The sequence below is a fragment of the Loxodonta africana genome, chromosome 22, assembly GCF_030014295.1.
Source record: "Loxodonta africana isolate mLoxAfr1 chromosome 22, mLoxAfr1.hap2, whole genome shotgun sequence".
Lineage (NCBI taxonomy): Eukaryota > Metazoa > Chordata > Mammalia > Proboscidea > Elephantidae > Loxodonta > Loxodonta africana.
Genome location: NC_087363.1, coordinates 18,474,567 through 18,489,592, shown reverse-complemented (window position 1 = coordinate 18,489,592; position 15,026 = coordinate 18,474,567). Strand labels below are relative to the sequence as shown.

The 15,026-nt window shown below is 39.7% G+C and overlaps 1 protein-coding gene across 1 annotated transcript in view; it reads left to right on the top strand.

The window, feature by feature from the left end:
* The window catches only part of CACNA2D3 (calcium voltage-gated channel auxiliary subunit alpha2delta 3), a 1,049,182-nt gene that overhangs the window by 311,777 nt on the left and 722,379 nt on the right, over positions 1-15,026 (top strand). Inside the window, exon 4 of the mRNA XM_064274376.1 lies at positions 9,072-9,131. Within this exon, the coding sequence (XP_064130446.1) occupies positions 9,072-9,131 (60 nt within the window). The remainder of the gene's footprint in view (positions 1-9,071; positions 9,132-15,026) is intronic.

Sequence of the window (15,026 nt, the reverse complement as noted above, 5' to 3'; positions counted from 1 at the left end):
CTCAGAGTAATATTTTACACTTGTGTGGAACCCTTTAGGAAATGTTTTATGTGTACATTCTCATCAAATTCACACATTGAGGTACAGAGGGAAGATGATATCCCTTCAGTTCATTAGATAATAAAACCGAGACCTAGAGAAGTGAACATTTCTCTGGAGTCAAGCAGCTAGTGAGGAGGAAAACCTGAATTCAGACCCTTGTCATTGGGTTTTAGACCTGTTCTGATTTTACTGTACCAAAACATTTAAAAGAGCAAAAGCTTCTTAAGATTAAGTCATCCATTTCTTGGGGTCCCACACAGTTCTTGGTGCAGTTCTGGTTACCTATTATGTTCTCCGTAAATACTTCTTACATTAAATTGAACCAAAGTGGTAGAAAACTTAATGCTTCAACCAGGAATGGAAATTCTCGGTAGAACAAGCCTTCTTACCAACACCTCGTTAACTTGGCTATGCCTTATCTTATCTGGTGCTGATGTTCATATCTTCTTTGGCTAATTCGACAATACCTTCAGTGCTCTGCCAGTGTGAGTTCTAGTAACACCTTCTGAGTAAGCCCTGGAAAAGACATAATTAACGACTAGAGCAGAATTTTATTCACCATTGTCGGAGCGTTCAGTAATATGCTGTTCCCATGTGGCAGAAACAAATGTTCGTGTTTCAAACTGGCTTAATGTCATAGCACCTACTCATCCTGGACTGTCCCCTCAGGAAGTTAATGACAGTTCCATTGCCCACAAAGGGAGTAGCTTAGTTACTGATAAACTTGTAGGGTTTTGGGGGCACTTTAAAAGGTTTGTGGTTAAATAGCCTTGATTTTGGTAATCAACTCTAAACCACCCCCAGGAGAGCTACACAAGCAGAAGATAGTACTTTAAAATGCTAGATCATTTGGAGAAATTACTTGGGCTGAAACATAACGTTGTCTTCTTGTCCTACCTCCTCCTGAGATAACTTGGGCCCTTGGGCAGCCCTTTGAGCAAAGTTTGTCTATTTCCATCTTCAAGAGCTTTGTAAATGCCACACTTTGGAAAATGCAACCCTAGATATAGACTAGGACGGCTTTGGTTAGAAATTGGCCATCTATGGTGATAACGGATATTGATTTAATCAGCTTCAAATTGATAATGGGTATCTCCAATGGAAACAAAGATAATTTGTTATTGATTGTGTCTTCTGATGTAAACACTAGAGTTATTTTGTCTTCTAAAAAGGCTAGTGTAGCCTTATACAATCTGAAGGAGACAGGAACGGGGAGGAGTGGAGGGAAGGGTAGAAATGTTCTCTGCCTACACACAAAATGTGTTTGCTCTATTGTCCTGTTACCTGCTTTTTCTGGAAACTTTATAGATTAGCTCTTATAATCTACTTTGAAATGTTTGCCGTCTTTAAAGCAGAAGCAGTCTTTGCAGCTTTCAGGCAGAAGGTCATTTTATAGAAAACGTTCATTTGTGTCCAACAAAGCTTTTCTTTGTTCTGCAGGAACAAAGAAATAATGAAGGCTCCTTAAAAACTGTTTTTCTTTAAAGAAGCAATCATCTTGATAGTCGGTGATTTATGTGTGTCATTTCTATTGGAACTGGAAAGTAAAAACATTTGTATCAGTAAGGATTACTGAATATTATTAAGCCCTCAGATATGACTCTAACTGCAGTTCCAGTGCTTCGGGGTGGGAGTGAAAGATGTCTTGGATCTCTTCTTGTTTAATTGTGTCCCTCTCTCCATGTTATCATTTTGTCCTGGGTTAGCTTCTGAGGGTCGTCCCATCATCGATGTAGCCTCTGTATAGGTCTCTGACCTGTAGCCATTCTGAATTAATTGCTGTTTCCAGAACATTTTCTTGCCTCCTAAACTTGGCATGGAATGTTCCCATTGGCTGAAACAATCTTTCAGTATCTCTGCTTCCCCTGGCTACCTCCCGTTTTCTTTTCAGGCTCAGCTTCAATGTCACTTCTTCTGGGAAGCTTCCTTAGCCTCCTAGCAACATTCTTTGACTCCTGTTTCCCCAGCTATAGCACTTAACCGTCTGTGTTAAAATGGTCACTTCCCCTGTGCGTATCCTTTTGTGTTTCCCAATTAGGATCTGTGCCCTGGAATACTCGAGCCAGTGAAACGTACTCCAAGTCAGAAACAGAGAGAATGTTTATTTAGGAGGTGGCACCAACAAAAAGTCTGACAGCAACACAGGCTGTCTTTATGGAGTCCCGAAAGGCAGTTTTACATTAAAGCTTATATATGAGTTTTACAAGGGTTAGAAGTCTTTGCAGCCCACAGGTGGCATGGTTGGATGAGTTATTCATTGCAGGATAATTATAAGAGATTCTTTATCAGACTAAAGAGATACATGCTGGACATCTCCTTAACAGGCTAAAGATATATATGCCAGACATCTGCGCCCTACTCTGCACATGGGGGGTCGTAAGTCACAGGTGGCCTGACAATAAAAGTCCTTTAGCAAAAGTATGCGGAAAGGAGAAGGCAGGCAGGAAAGAATAAGAAAAAAACAAAAACGAAAAACTTATGGCATTAGTTATGTCAAGCTCTAAATCATCCATTTTAAAATTAGGAGAAAACTGTGGATTATTAGGATCACACTCACCCTTCTGTAAACTACCTCATACTGCTTCATGGCTCATGGGTGGTACAAGTCCCACCCTTTGGGAAATAGTTGTTATCTGGTTACTCAGAAGCAACAAAGACAAAAGCAAAGATGAGTCTACCCTGTCAGTCTGGTGATAAACACTCTATCCTGAGAGCAGAAAGGGATTTCAACACCAGAAGGAATAAGAGTGTACAGTTAAGCATCTTCCTTTTTTTCTCAAATTAATGGCTTTTAATCTGATGGTTTCTGATGTTTCATACAAGAAAGGAGTGTTTGAAATCAGTCCTGGAGCGGGAAACTCAATCTCATTTTGCTCAGGTTCCTGGAGATACCTTTTGATATGCTAACAGCTCCTAATCAGGATAGAGAATTTTAATTTTGTTTCTCGATCTATTGAGAATGAAATTTGTGTGTGGACAGGACACCCCTCTGTCTTCATCTCTGTAAAATGTCAACATCTTGAGTTAAAATCCTGCCAGGCAATATGGTGCTGGGATAGCATTAACCCCATGTGCACACTAATTTGCAAAAAGGTGTAACTTCTCCACCAAACTCTAGCCCTTCAAATGAAAGCCACTGAATCTAGTGTAAGAAAAAAGATGAACCATGCCACACTGGTTGTGGTTGTGATGGTAATTATTAGTACTTCCTGATTCCTCCTCTTGGTTGTTTTCTGCATGTTCCTTCAACTCACTGAGCTGGAGGAGCAGTCATGTGATCTCTGACTATGGTAATAATGACCATTCAATAGCTAGTGCCAAGTTAGCCATCACTGAACCCCAAATCCATGTTAATAAACATAAGTGTTCTTCAGAGTCCCTCCAATTGAGCTTAAACCTTATTTGAGAAAGAATTACTTACTCCTTTCAGAAAAATGGTGATAACAGGCCTGCCTTTGAGTCTTAAATGTATTGTTGCAAAGCATTAATTGACAACCACTAACCATATTAAGTGCTTTGAAACCTTTGTTAAAGTCCACCATCCATTTACAAGCCAAATCTTTTTAGTTTTAGCATAATAAATAAAAATAACTTTTTTCTTTGCTCCTCCTTATGGTTTTTACATTTATTTTTCTTTGAGGGTTTTCTTCCAGAATTGCCTTCCATCACCATTTCAGAGATACTTATTTAAAAAAAAAATCATTTATATACAATTTATTCATTCTGATAGAATCAGCAGGAGGCCAGTAATACGTTACTTTGATTGTGTAATCACGTTTTCCCATTACTTTTCTCACTTCTTATCACACATTCTTTCTAGCTTTTCTCCATTAAACTAAAATGACCAGGTACAACAACAACAAAAAAATATAAGTAGAACCAGAAAGATCATTTTCTTTTTCCAGTTCAGTTTTTTACTTTGACTTGGTGTCCTATTTTCTTCTTCTGGACCGTGATGAAAAGTTTGACCTCTATGATGTCTTTAACCCCAGTTTTGACTTAAATGTTGTGGGGAAGGAAATCGGAGACTGTCCATTCTGTGGTGTTGTACAGGAAGTAAGACTTGATTTTAAATGAAATAGATTTAATATCTCTGCTATTCCCTTCTGCAGCTTTGCCTTCACCATGGCTATAAATATTATCCATGGTCCATAGTATCTAACATTTCTTATTTATAAAGATCACTCTTGTTTGTGTTTATTTCACTAAAAGTGTAGAGTTATTTGGAAATACAAAAAAGTCAATAAAATGTACATCTACTTATGACAACCTTTCAGCTTGTAGGTGCTTTATTCAAAAGCCAGGTTGTATATTCCAGTGTATCAGTATCGTTTTTGTTGAGTCAGAAGACACTTTGGCACCAAAGGGGAAAAGATCTCTGGGTAAAACTACTGTCTTTCCTTACCTCAAAGCTCAGCTTTGAGTACTGGAGAATTCAAAAAAAAAAAAAAAAAATTCAAAGCCATGTTTATTTCCAGCGTTCAATTTTAATTAAAAACCACATTCACGATTCTATAATCCCATCTGTGGATTGAAAAAGGGAATTCATATAAGAGAAAATTAACTTCCTATTATTAAAAGTATGCCGCCTTTCTAATAGGTGTTAATACAGTAACACTTTTCCCCAGGCTTAGTGGTAGTTTGTTATATAAGAATTTAAATATTAGCAAATTTAAATGGATTTTTCTTAGTTGCAAGTGATATCAAACTTATTTTTAAGACAGTCTTCATTTGACTTAAATAATAAGGATTTTTTTTTTTTTTTTGGAAAGATATTTTAGGCTGTTTTCTGCTGGCAAGCATCAGAGTTTGAAGCTGAGTGATCTTGACGTTGTTAAATAATAATTTCATTAATTTTTATTTTATTAACAGCAGGAACTTCTGTCCCTAGGATTCTGTTTCAGGTAAATTTAGGGCACATGGTTTCCCTCTTAAATAACACTCCTGTAAACTTGCTTAACTTTGTAAGAGTGCCTCAGAAGAAAGATCAACTGTCTTTTGTTCTTTCTGCGAGCATGCTTCTTAGTGTGGTGTTTGTCATCACCATCTTGCACAACAGTTGAGCCTGTTCTTGGGGGCTTTTCCCTGAATTCTCCCAAAAATTTAGGTCCGCACTCCACCCCCCCCCCATTGTCATCGGAAGGCAGGTCGGATGACTCCATGAAGGGCACATCCTTTCAAAGAGCCCTGTTACAAAGTATTGATTTGCTCACGATGAAACAAATAGTGTGTGTAGTTGCAGGTTTACTGTCTTTTCTTGAATCATGTTTGCTAAAGCTTTGTGGTAAGCATGATAGGAAAATATCTTTGTGGAAACAAGAAATGGGTGAGATAAAGCAATTTTTTTTTTTTTTGAGGGTATGCAGCAAATTTAACTAGAAAACGAGCATAAAAACTGGCTGCCAGGGTCAAATTCTCGTACTGTACTCGGCACAGCGCACAGTGTTCTGGCTGATCTTAGTAGTTAGTATAGTATTATTGAATTGCTTCCAATATGTTACCTTCTTGTACCCCATACCTTGTATTGCAGTTTTGTGGTGGAAATAAATTTTATGCTATGTTAAATTTATTCATTTTTCTGGCAGTCCATGGTATATTCAATATTCTTTGCCAGCACCATAATTCAGAGGCGTTGATTCTTCTTTGCTCTTCCTTATTCATTGTCCAGTTTTTGTAGGCATATGAGATGATTAAAAATACCACAGACATATATAAATACAGTACTCTGTATGTTATGTAAGAATTATATTTCATGCTAAGCTTTTTCATGGTAATTCAACTTACCTATTATTTCCATCTCGTTCTTTTGTTTGTTGGTCCTACATTGCTTTGTTCTTTTCATTTCCAGTTCTTTGCTTTCTTCAGTGTTACCAGTCTTGGTCATTGGGAAATTTGTTTTTGTCTTTTGATTGTTTGGACATTTCATCAACATTTCTTCTCTGGGTTCTCAGTACTTAGCCAGTTACCAATTGCTGTCGAGTCATTTTGGACTCATTACAACCTTATACTTACTTGTCAGAGTAGAACTGTGGTCCATAGAATTTTCAGTGGCTGATTTTTTGGAAGTAGATTGCCAGACCTTTCTTTCGAGGTGCCTCTGAGTGGACTTGAACCTCCAACCTTTCATTTAGCAGCTGAGGACATTAACCATTTGCACTACTAAGGAATTCTGTTAAAGAAAAAAAAACTTTCATGTGTTTAAGTAAATAAATGCTCACAATGGATGACTTTTTATGATAATATAAGTGTTCATAAATGCGTAATTTTTGTATATACTATAAAGCTCAATATGTAGTTGATTTCATGACACTCGTGTAGAAATTCTAACTCGGTTACTAAGACGAGGTGAATAAGCTCTCAGAAACACATAGATTTCTTATATCACTGCCTGTTACTCATCTGCCAGGGTCCACATTGATACATTTGCAAATTGTATCATGGGATCCCAGGAGGCTAATAAGCTTCATTGACTAGGTTGATTACAAGAAGACTATGACCTGGTGAAGATTTTGGCCAATGTACTCAATCTATGTAGACAGTGTCTCTCCTTATTTTTCTTTTTCTGTTTCTCACCCCTCCATTTCATGCCTCTCTTCTGTAAAGAATTTGATGTCTTACAGTAAAAATAAATACATACACAGATTTTGAAAAGATAGATGAGAAACCTTGGAGGGTTGAGGAAGCTCATTAAGCAAGGCATGAAGAACGAAGTAAGGTCTGAGATAAGTGCTGTTTTTAGCCAGTGGTTCTCAAACTCTAGTGACATTATAATAACATGGAGGGCATATTAAAACCAGGGCTTGGAACTGATTCAGTATGGTTGGAACCCCTGGTGAGAGTTTGCATTTCTAACATGTTCCCAGGAAGTTATACATAAGAATCATCTGGGGACTCTTATTAAAATGTAGATTCTGATTCAGTATATCTGGGAGTGGAAATGCAAATTCTCATCAGGGAACTTGTTACAAATGCAAATTCTCACCAAGAGTTCAAAGCCCTGATTAAAGCTTGGCCAGGCCCTAAACCAAGATTTTCTGATTGATTCATTAAAACTAGGATGGAGTCTGAGAATTTTTATTTCTAACAAGTTCCCAGGTGAACCTGATGTTGTTTGACTGGGACTACACTTTGAGAACCATGGCCTAGGAAAATCTCTTTGTGTGTTTCAAATGAAGAAATTGAGGGCCAGAAAGGGGAAGGAATGTGTTCAAGGTCTCATACCTGTAGCTGGCCAGCTACCATCTGGGCTAGAATTAGAGCTGGCTCTTCTGGCTCTGGCCTGTAATGTTCTCCTGGGGTGAGTCTCATCTTTGACCAGAGGTGATCCCCTTATTGACCCTCTGAAGATTTCTGTCTCTTGGTTGAACTGTCTCTGGTGGCCTTTGTCTTTCTTGGTATGTGCTGTGGAGAGAGAGGGATTCAGTTCTCTGTATTACTGGTGCCTAAAGTTACCCAGAGGAGCCTTGGTGCCAGTGGTGCAGTGGTTAAGTGCTTGGCTGCTAATCGAAAGGTGAGTGGTTCAAGCCCACCAGCTGCTCCACCAGAAGAAGATGTGGCAGTCTGCTTACCTAAAGATTACAACCTTGGGAACCCTATGAGGGAGTTCTGTTCTGCTCCGTAGGGTCACTATGAGTTGAAATCCACTCGACAGCAATGGGTTGAAATTACCAAGGAGTCTCTGGGTGGCACAGACGGGTAAACAGTTGACTACTAACTGACAGGTTGGCTGTTTGAACCTACCCAGGGAGCCTCAGAAGTAAGGTTTGGCGATCTGCTTTTGAAAGGTCACAGCCTTGAAGACCCTATGGAGTGTAGTTCTACTCTGGAACTCATGGGGTCACCATAACTTGCAATTGACTAAGTAGCAGCCGGTTTGGTTTTTGGTAAAGTCATCCAAATATATTTCATTGTATTCATTTTCTTGTCCAATTTATTAGTTATGATATGGGGCATTTATCCCTCTGTCACCATTTAGGGATTACTGTGATTGTCATCATTTCTCAAATAGGGACTCAAACACAGGTCTGCATTATGACAACAAAAAGCAAGTTAAAGGCAGCATAAGGTACAAGAGTAACCATGGGAAAAATAGAAATGGTTGAGTTTTTGCTTGGATCTTAAGGCTTTCCTTTTGGTTTGATGAAATTTCAGTGAAATGTTATTTCACTAAATTAGACATTTCTGCAATATCCTATTGCCTATATTTTCATGATGAGAAATATTGTTGGCAAATTCAAATTAAAATAAAAATTATTTTTATAGTTGATTTTCTTTAAATGAAGACATGTCATGAAGTTGTTTTCCTGAGAATGTAAGTTGTTTGAACTTCCTTGGCTGTCAGAAGTAACAAGAGTTATGTTTTTGTGGGTACTGCTACTGATTTAATTTCAGTGATTTTCTTATTGGTATGCAGACTGGCAAAATGGCATTGATGTGCCATTAAATGCAAATACCTATCATCTGATAATTACAAAGTAGAACTGGGTTCAGAAATAATTGACCTTGAATGACTGGGGGAATTAAAATGAGTATTCTTTTTCAAACAGCTGGGAAAGAAAGTTAGACCACTTAGAGTTGGACTCAATTCAATTCAATAAATGTTGACTAAAGGACTTCTGTACCTCAGAAATACACTGCTCTAGGTAGGTTCTAGAATCAGCACTGGGCCTCAAGGGCCAGTGTCTTTGAATCATTGTGAAAAGAGGTGCAGAACTTATGTGTACTTACAGACACGCAATGGTAAACACTTGCTGGAAGAATTAATCAATGAAGGATGAAGACCTAAGTATATTATTTTCACCATAGGCAGTCCGCCTATATCCAGATCCCCCAGATCTTTTAAAAGCCAAATTTGACATTGTTGTGATTATTTTCAATTTGTTGGGAGCAAAGGCTCCAGGTCACATGACACATCATGCCAGGATAGAATCTGTCATTTTGGGGCAATGGAAAAACACCAGTCTTCTCCCATTGTAGAAGTGGGGTCAGGCCACACTTCTGATCCTTACTGTTACCTTCTGTCTTTTCAGCGTCTTGTGGAGGCTGCAGAGGAAGCACACCTGAAGCATGAATTTGATGCAGACCTGCAGGTAACTGACTATACTTTGATTCTGTGTCTTTATGGCCAAAGGAGGGATGCCAGGCATGCAGGAATGCCACACTTCAGCAGACGACGAGACAGGCAAGCTTGTGAAAGATTGGTACACAGTTGGAATAAACGTGGCTGTCTTTTGACAAGGCAGGATAGTGATTCTCAACCCTTCTCCATCATGCGTGTAACCAGATTTCTATGAACTCTCCCCCAATTTTGAGGAAATTAAATCGGTAAACTGAGGATAATCCCCAGAGCTCTTACTAGTAAATCGATAAGATAGATCCCATCCCCTGGGCTTCATTTTGAAATTCAAGTGAATGAAAACAACATTATGATGGATCTACCCTTGAATTGGCTGTTAATTATATTTAAAAATGAAATTGTTCAGACTTGGGATTTGAATGTCTGTTTAATAAATGTCTTGCAGTACATCTTGCATCTGATCATGGCACACCTGTGTCTGAGAGAGATTGTGATGTTGGCGTGCATAGAAAGCATATTAAAAGGAAATGAGGGAACTGAACAATACGTGCAGGTTCCTTTGGATCCTGCTTGTAGGAACTTTTATCTGTATTGTCATGTTGAGTTCTGTGGCTTTTCCTCACTGCTAGGAAAATACAAGAAGCAAATCTTGATCCTTAATTCTCCGCTTTGCTAGAACATATCTCTTCTAGTGGCATGTGGTCACAATTAGGGAATGGTGTTTATTTTGCTATGTTTCCATTAAAATGGAGAAGATAAAAGCAGACATAAATCTTTAAGCACAAAAAGAGATGGCAATAACAGTCTTTGGCAGTATCTCTCTCCTGTGGATGTACCTCTTTTCATCACTCCCATCTGTATTTTTTGTGGGTAAAACATGGTGCACTCAAATGGAGTAATTGAGGAGCATATGAAAAGGGCCTGTTTACAAACATGTGGGCAGGGATGAGAGAAATCAGTAAGTGGTGGTGTCATACCCTGGGGCTAGCCACACTCGGGACCCTTTATGATTTCTAGGCCTGAAGGAACAATGGGAGGGAGGGAGTGGTTTCCAGAACCTACAGGGAATAGCTATAGGGAGCCGATATTTGGTAGTGTGGTGCAAGGGGTTAATGGTGAAATTTTTGTGGAGGGCAAATACCTCAATATCACCCTCCTGCTTCCTGATCTCTTACCAGTACTCACCACTGGCTAAATCCAACTGGAAGCCTGTTGATGTCATTGATGTTTCAGCCTCCTGAGGGATCATTGATGTTTCAGCTGGGTGGAAAAGGGTGAGAAATGGATCTGAAGGGACAAACAGAAATATCAAGCCCTTCATCTGGGGATCATTTCCAGGCCTAGCACCCAGTGTATGAAATGAACAGAGCCAGGGTGGTAGAGAAGCTCAGAGGACTGTTGCTAACACTGGGAGATGTGCGGAGAAGCTGACACAGCTATTTGAGAGAAGCTGCAAGACAAGGGGTAGAGGAGCACGCAGAATAGCAAGAACCTTGTCTTTCTACAGTCACATGGCATAGCCACAGAGTCCTAGGAACCATTTACTAGCCACACTTGTCTTCAGTGTGCCTTGTCTTCAGAGGGTTTGTCCTTTCTGGAGTGGGCTATAGAGATTTAATGGAAGCATCTTTATAAGTGTAAAGATTATAAGGATCTCTTGAATGCATTGCCAAGAGAAGCTGTCACACTCTCCCCAGGAGTTGCTGAAGGCTTTTCAGGAATATTCTGGATGTAAATGACAGAAACTCAAATCTAATTAGCCTGTGACATTGAATACAATAAGAATCCATGAGGTTACACTGATAATAAATGAATAAACACACAGATAGATAGATAAATGAGAAGTTCCCTTCTTGCAGTAGCACTTACAGTAGAATGCTAACTAATAAATAGAAGAAGTGATGGAATTAGAAGATTATAGTAATAATTGATTCAGGCAAGAATAATCAATGGATGCTAAAATTAATGGGTAAAAATTTGATGAACAGAACATTTACAGTCTCAAAGTATCTCTTCACAAATCGCTTATTAATTTCAAAGGGAAAAATAGCCATTTTACAGTGGGGAAATCTGGCAGACACCACCTTAATCAAGTAATCAAAGGTAACACCACTATTAATGTGGCAAATTGACATCAAGTGCCTCCAGATGTGATGATCTGGGTGGTCATTTATGTAGAATTCTTGCCCAAAATGTGTAACCTGAATTCAAACATCAGACAAACCCGAAGAACATTCTACAGAGCAACTGGCTGGACTCCTCTTCAGAAATGTCAAGGTCAAGAAAGATAGAAGTTGAGGACCTGTTCCAGACTAAAAGAGGTGAAAGGCACATGGCAACTAAATGCAGCGTGTGATCCTGAAAAAAGTTTTTGAAAGGGACAACTTTGGGATAGCTGGGAAGATTTGAATGTGGACTGTGCATTAGATAATAATAATGTATCAATGTTAAATTTCCTGATTTTGACCCTTGGCCTGTTTTACATAAAAGCGTTTCCTAGTTCTTGTTTCTTTCTGGACCAAATATTTAGATCAATTGGTCTAACTGGAAGGGAGTGAGTTTACAGAAGAATGAGAAATATTATTGGAAGTCAGGACTGTTTTTGGAAAATCTGGCTTTTAAGGCTCACAAAGTCAATTTTCCTCTGAGCTCAACTGTGTACTAAGGACAGGTGAGCTGGAACAGGGAAGGGAATGATATGATTGGCCTTCAGGGACTATTTATCTTCAGCAGAGAAAAAATGCTTTGTGGTTTAGCTCAACAACCAAGAGACCGTGTTCTTTATTGTCTATCTGAAACTGTTGTTATCATGTGAGATGGTTCTGACTTCCTTCATGTTACTAAAGCTTTCGAGTACAATCCTGGTGTAGCACAACTGACTCGCCTTTGTCAAACTCGCGGCATTGCATCTCTCAAAAAAATAGATACAAGAAAACGAGCCTCTGGAGTTTGATAGTTTTTGTTCCCATGGGAACAAGGAAGGGGAGTCCAGTTCTTTTTCTGTCACCTGTGTGTGTACAAGACAGATTTTGGAGGATCCAGTTGTGGTCTGAACTCAAAGGTAGATATTGAAATAATCTGTCAATATTACTGGACAGCGATGGGTATAAAAGAGAAGTCTTTGATGAAGTGGACATGCATGGGAGAATGCGTCTCTGCTTAGACGAAGGTTTTGAAAGCTGCGGAAGCTTCCATGCTATTAAGCGTACATTTGTTAACAGCTTGGGTGTCAGCCCTATTGCCATTACTGGGGTAGCAAGTCTCTACATGGGCTCTGAGTTTGTTGCCGTGATAGTCCATTAGAGCTGATCAATTGTTAATCCAGGTTCCACTGACCTCTTGGCAACCTCTGCCAGTGGATTGTTTTTATCAAAAAATTTCATACTACCACCTGCTCACCATGAAATGATGCTGAGGAGAACCCTGCACTGTCAGCACAGGAAGAACAGAAGGAGCTGGGGGTCTGTTTTCCTACAGGGGGAAAAATAGAATGTTTTTGTGAAATTTCCTAAACTGTACAGCAGGGAGTTATAGGTCTTACTTAGCCTGTTCCTCAGACAGAAAAGAGATGACCATCTGCCCCATCTTTCACTTTAGGTTGAAGTCTTGGTATCATTATAACATTCATGTGCTCTAAAAGTGAAGAATTTATTTTTCATCGGTAGCATCGTCAGAAATTACAAAAAGAAAGTTATGCCTCCATTTTGTCAGGATTTTATTTCCCATTTAAATTTCTTCTCAGAGTTTCTCCAGAGGTTTAACTTTTCCCTGTGGGCTTATGACCTTGACATTTGCAGTCCCTTCTGTGAAGTCCTTAAATATGGCATTAGATGGTTTATTCTTTACATTTCATTGGAAGAACTACAGCCAGAATGCTCCCTAGAAACAAGGATAGCGAGACTTTGTCTCACATAATTTGGACATGTTATCAGGAGGGCTCAGTCTCTGAAGAAGGACATCATGCTTGGTCAAGCAGAGGGTCAGCAAAAAAGAAGAAGACCCTCAACGAGATGGATTGACAGAGTGGCTGCAACAATGGGCTCAAGCATAATGATTGTGAGGATGGCACAGGACCAGGCAGTGTTTCATTCTGTTGTACATAGGGTCACTATGAGTCAGAAGTAACTCGATGGCACCTAACAACATATATACATAAGAAAACATTTGCCATTTCAACATTTTTCACATGTGCAGTTCAGTGACATTGACTTATTATTCATCATGTTGTTCAACCATCACTCTTCATCACCCTTAACAGAAGCTCAGTGCAAAAGCTATATTGGGGCAAGGAGCAAAATATAGCCTCTGAAGCGCAGGGTGTGTGAACAAACTGAAATGCAGAGTCCTGTGTAGACACAGGGCTTCCTGGTCTTCCTGGCCTAGCCAGCTTTCTTCTCTACATTGCTGCCAGTTCAGCCTCCTGACTTAACCCCCTGCGTGGTGGTTTATGGGCTCTAGTTGTTTTTGTTCTTTATTATATAATATCTCCATTAAGGCACTTTTCTGTTATAATTGATATAAACAGAGGCCTTCTTCAAATGGAATGTCCTTTTTATTTCAAACAGTGAATTAACATAGGCTTTATGGTAAAAAAAAAACCCTGTGCCGTGGAGTGGATTCCGAACATGAAATAATAATTATAGTTAGAACACAGTTGCTTTTTAAAAACAAGCAAAAACCTCTATCTTAATTATTGCATAGGATTATTTGAGTGTTTTACCTTCACTATTTTGATGGCAAAGGAGCCCTGGTGGTGCAGTGGTGGTACGCATTTGGCTGCTAACTGAAAGGTCGGCAGTTCAAATTCACCAGCCATTCCACAGGAGAAAGATGTGGCAGTCAGCTTCTGTAGAGATTACATCCTTGGAAACCCTGTGGGGCAATTCTACCATGCCCTGTAGGGTCACTGTGAGTTGGAATTGGCTCCATGACAATGGGTTGGGTATTTTGATGGCAAAACCTAATTTGAAGTGGGGTAGGAGAGTGTCCTAGCCCTGGTTATCTTAGCCATTAATGGATTCCCAGAAACCTAGGTCTCTGCCTCTTCTTTTATAGCTCAGAGAGAGCGCCTTCTCCCTCTACTTACGCTTTCTTTTTGGGATTTGCCACTAGCAGGGAAGGAGAAGAAAAAGTCCTTTTGACAGTTTACTAAAAACCTGCTTATCTTTGAACCGCAAACATATTTTCTTTGAAAGCTGTTTCAAACAAGTGCCAACTGCACAGAGCTGGTACATGGTGGAAAAAAAAGTGTATCCTGCAGAAGCGTTTTCTATTACAAACTTTTCTATAATAATTTCTCTTTGTTGTTTTGTAAGTGATAGGAAAAATTAAAGGCTGGCAACATTCAGAGGGATTACAGGAGTTTGAGAGTGGAAAGGAGCTATGGGGTGAGGGGCCCAAAGTGTCGTGAACGTCTGTCCCCTCTCTCCCCTCCCAGTCATCACCAAGCTGCAAGCACCTATTTTGTAAACACAGTGACCTGATTTCAAAGTGAGGGTAAGGGGATTGGACTGCAAGGGAAGCAAAGAGCACTGATGGCTAATGGGAGATCTCTGCGGTGGGAGGACTAATGGTACTTCCGGAACAGCTTCCCGTACCGCCTAGCTCCCTGTTGGAGTGGAGGCTTTGTGTTGAAGGAGACCCAGGGGAGGAGAGAAAGGGCGGCTTCGGAGCCACAGCATTTGCTTTAGAACGTCTAACACCATCCACTGGGAAGAAGGGGGAAGCCTTTCTAGGAAGAGACTACCAAAAAAAAAAGAAAAAACCAAACCCAGTGCCGTTGAGTCGATTCCGACTCATAGTGACCCTACAGGACAGAGTAGAACTGCCCTATAGAGTTTCCAAGGAGCGCCTGGCAGATTCGAACTTTGGTTAGCAGCCGTAGCACTTAACCACTACGCCACCAGGG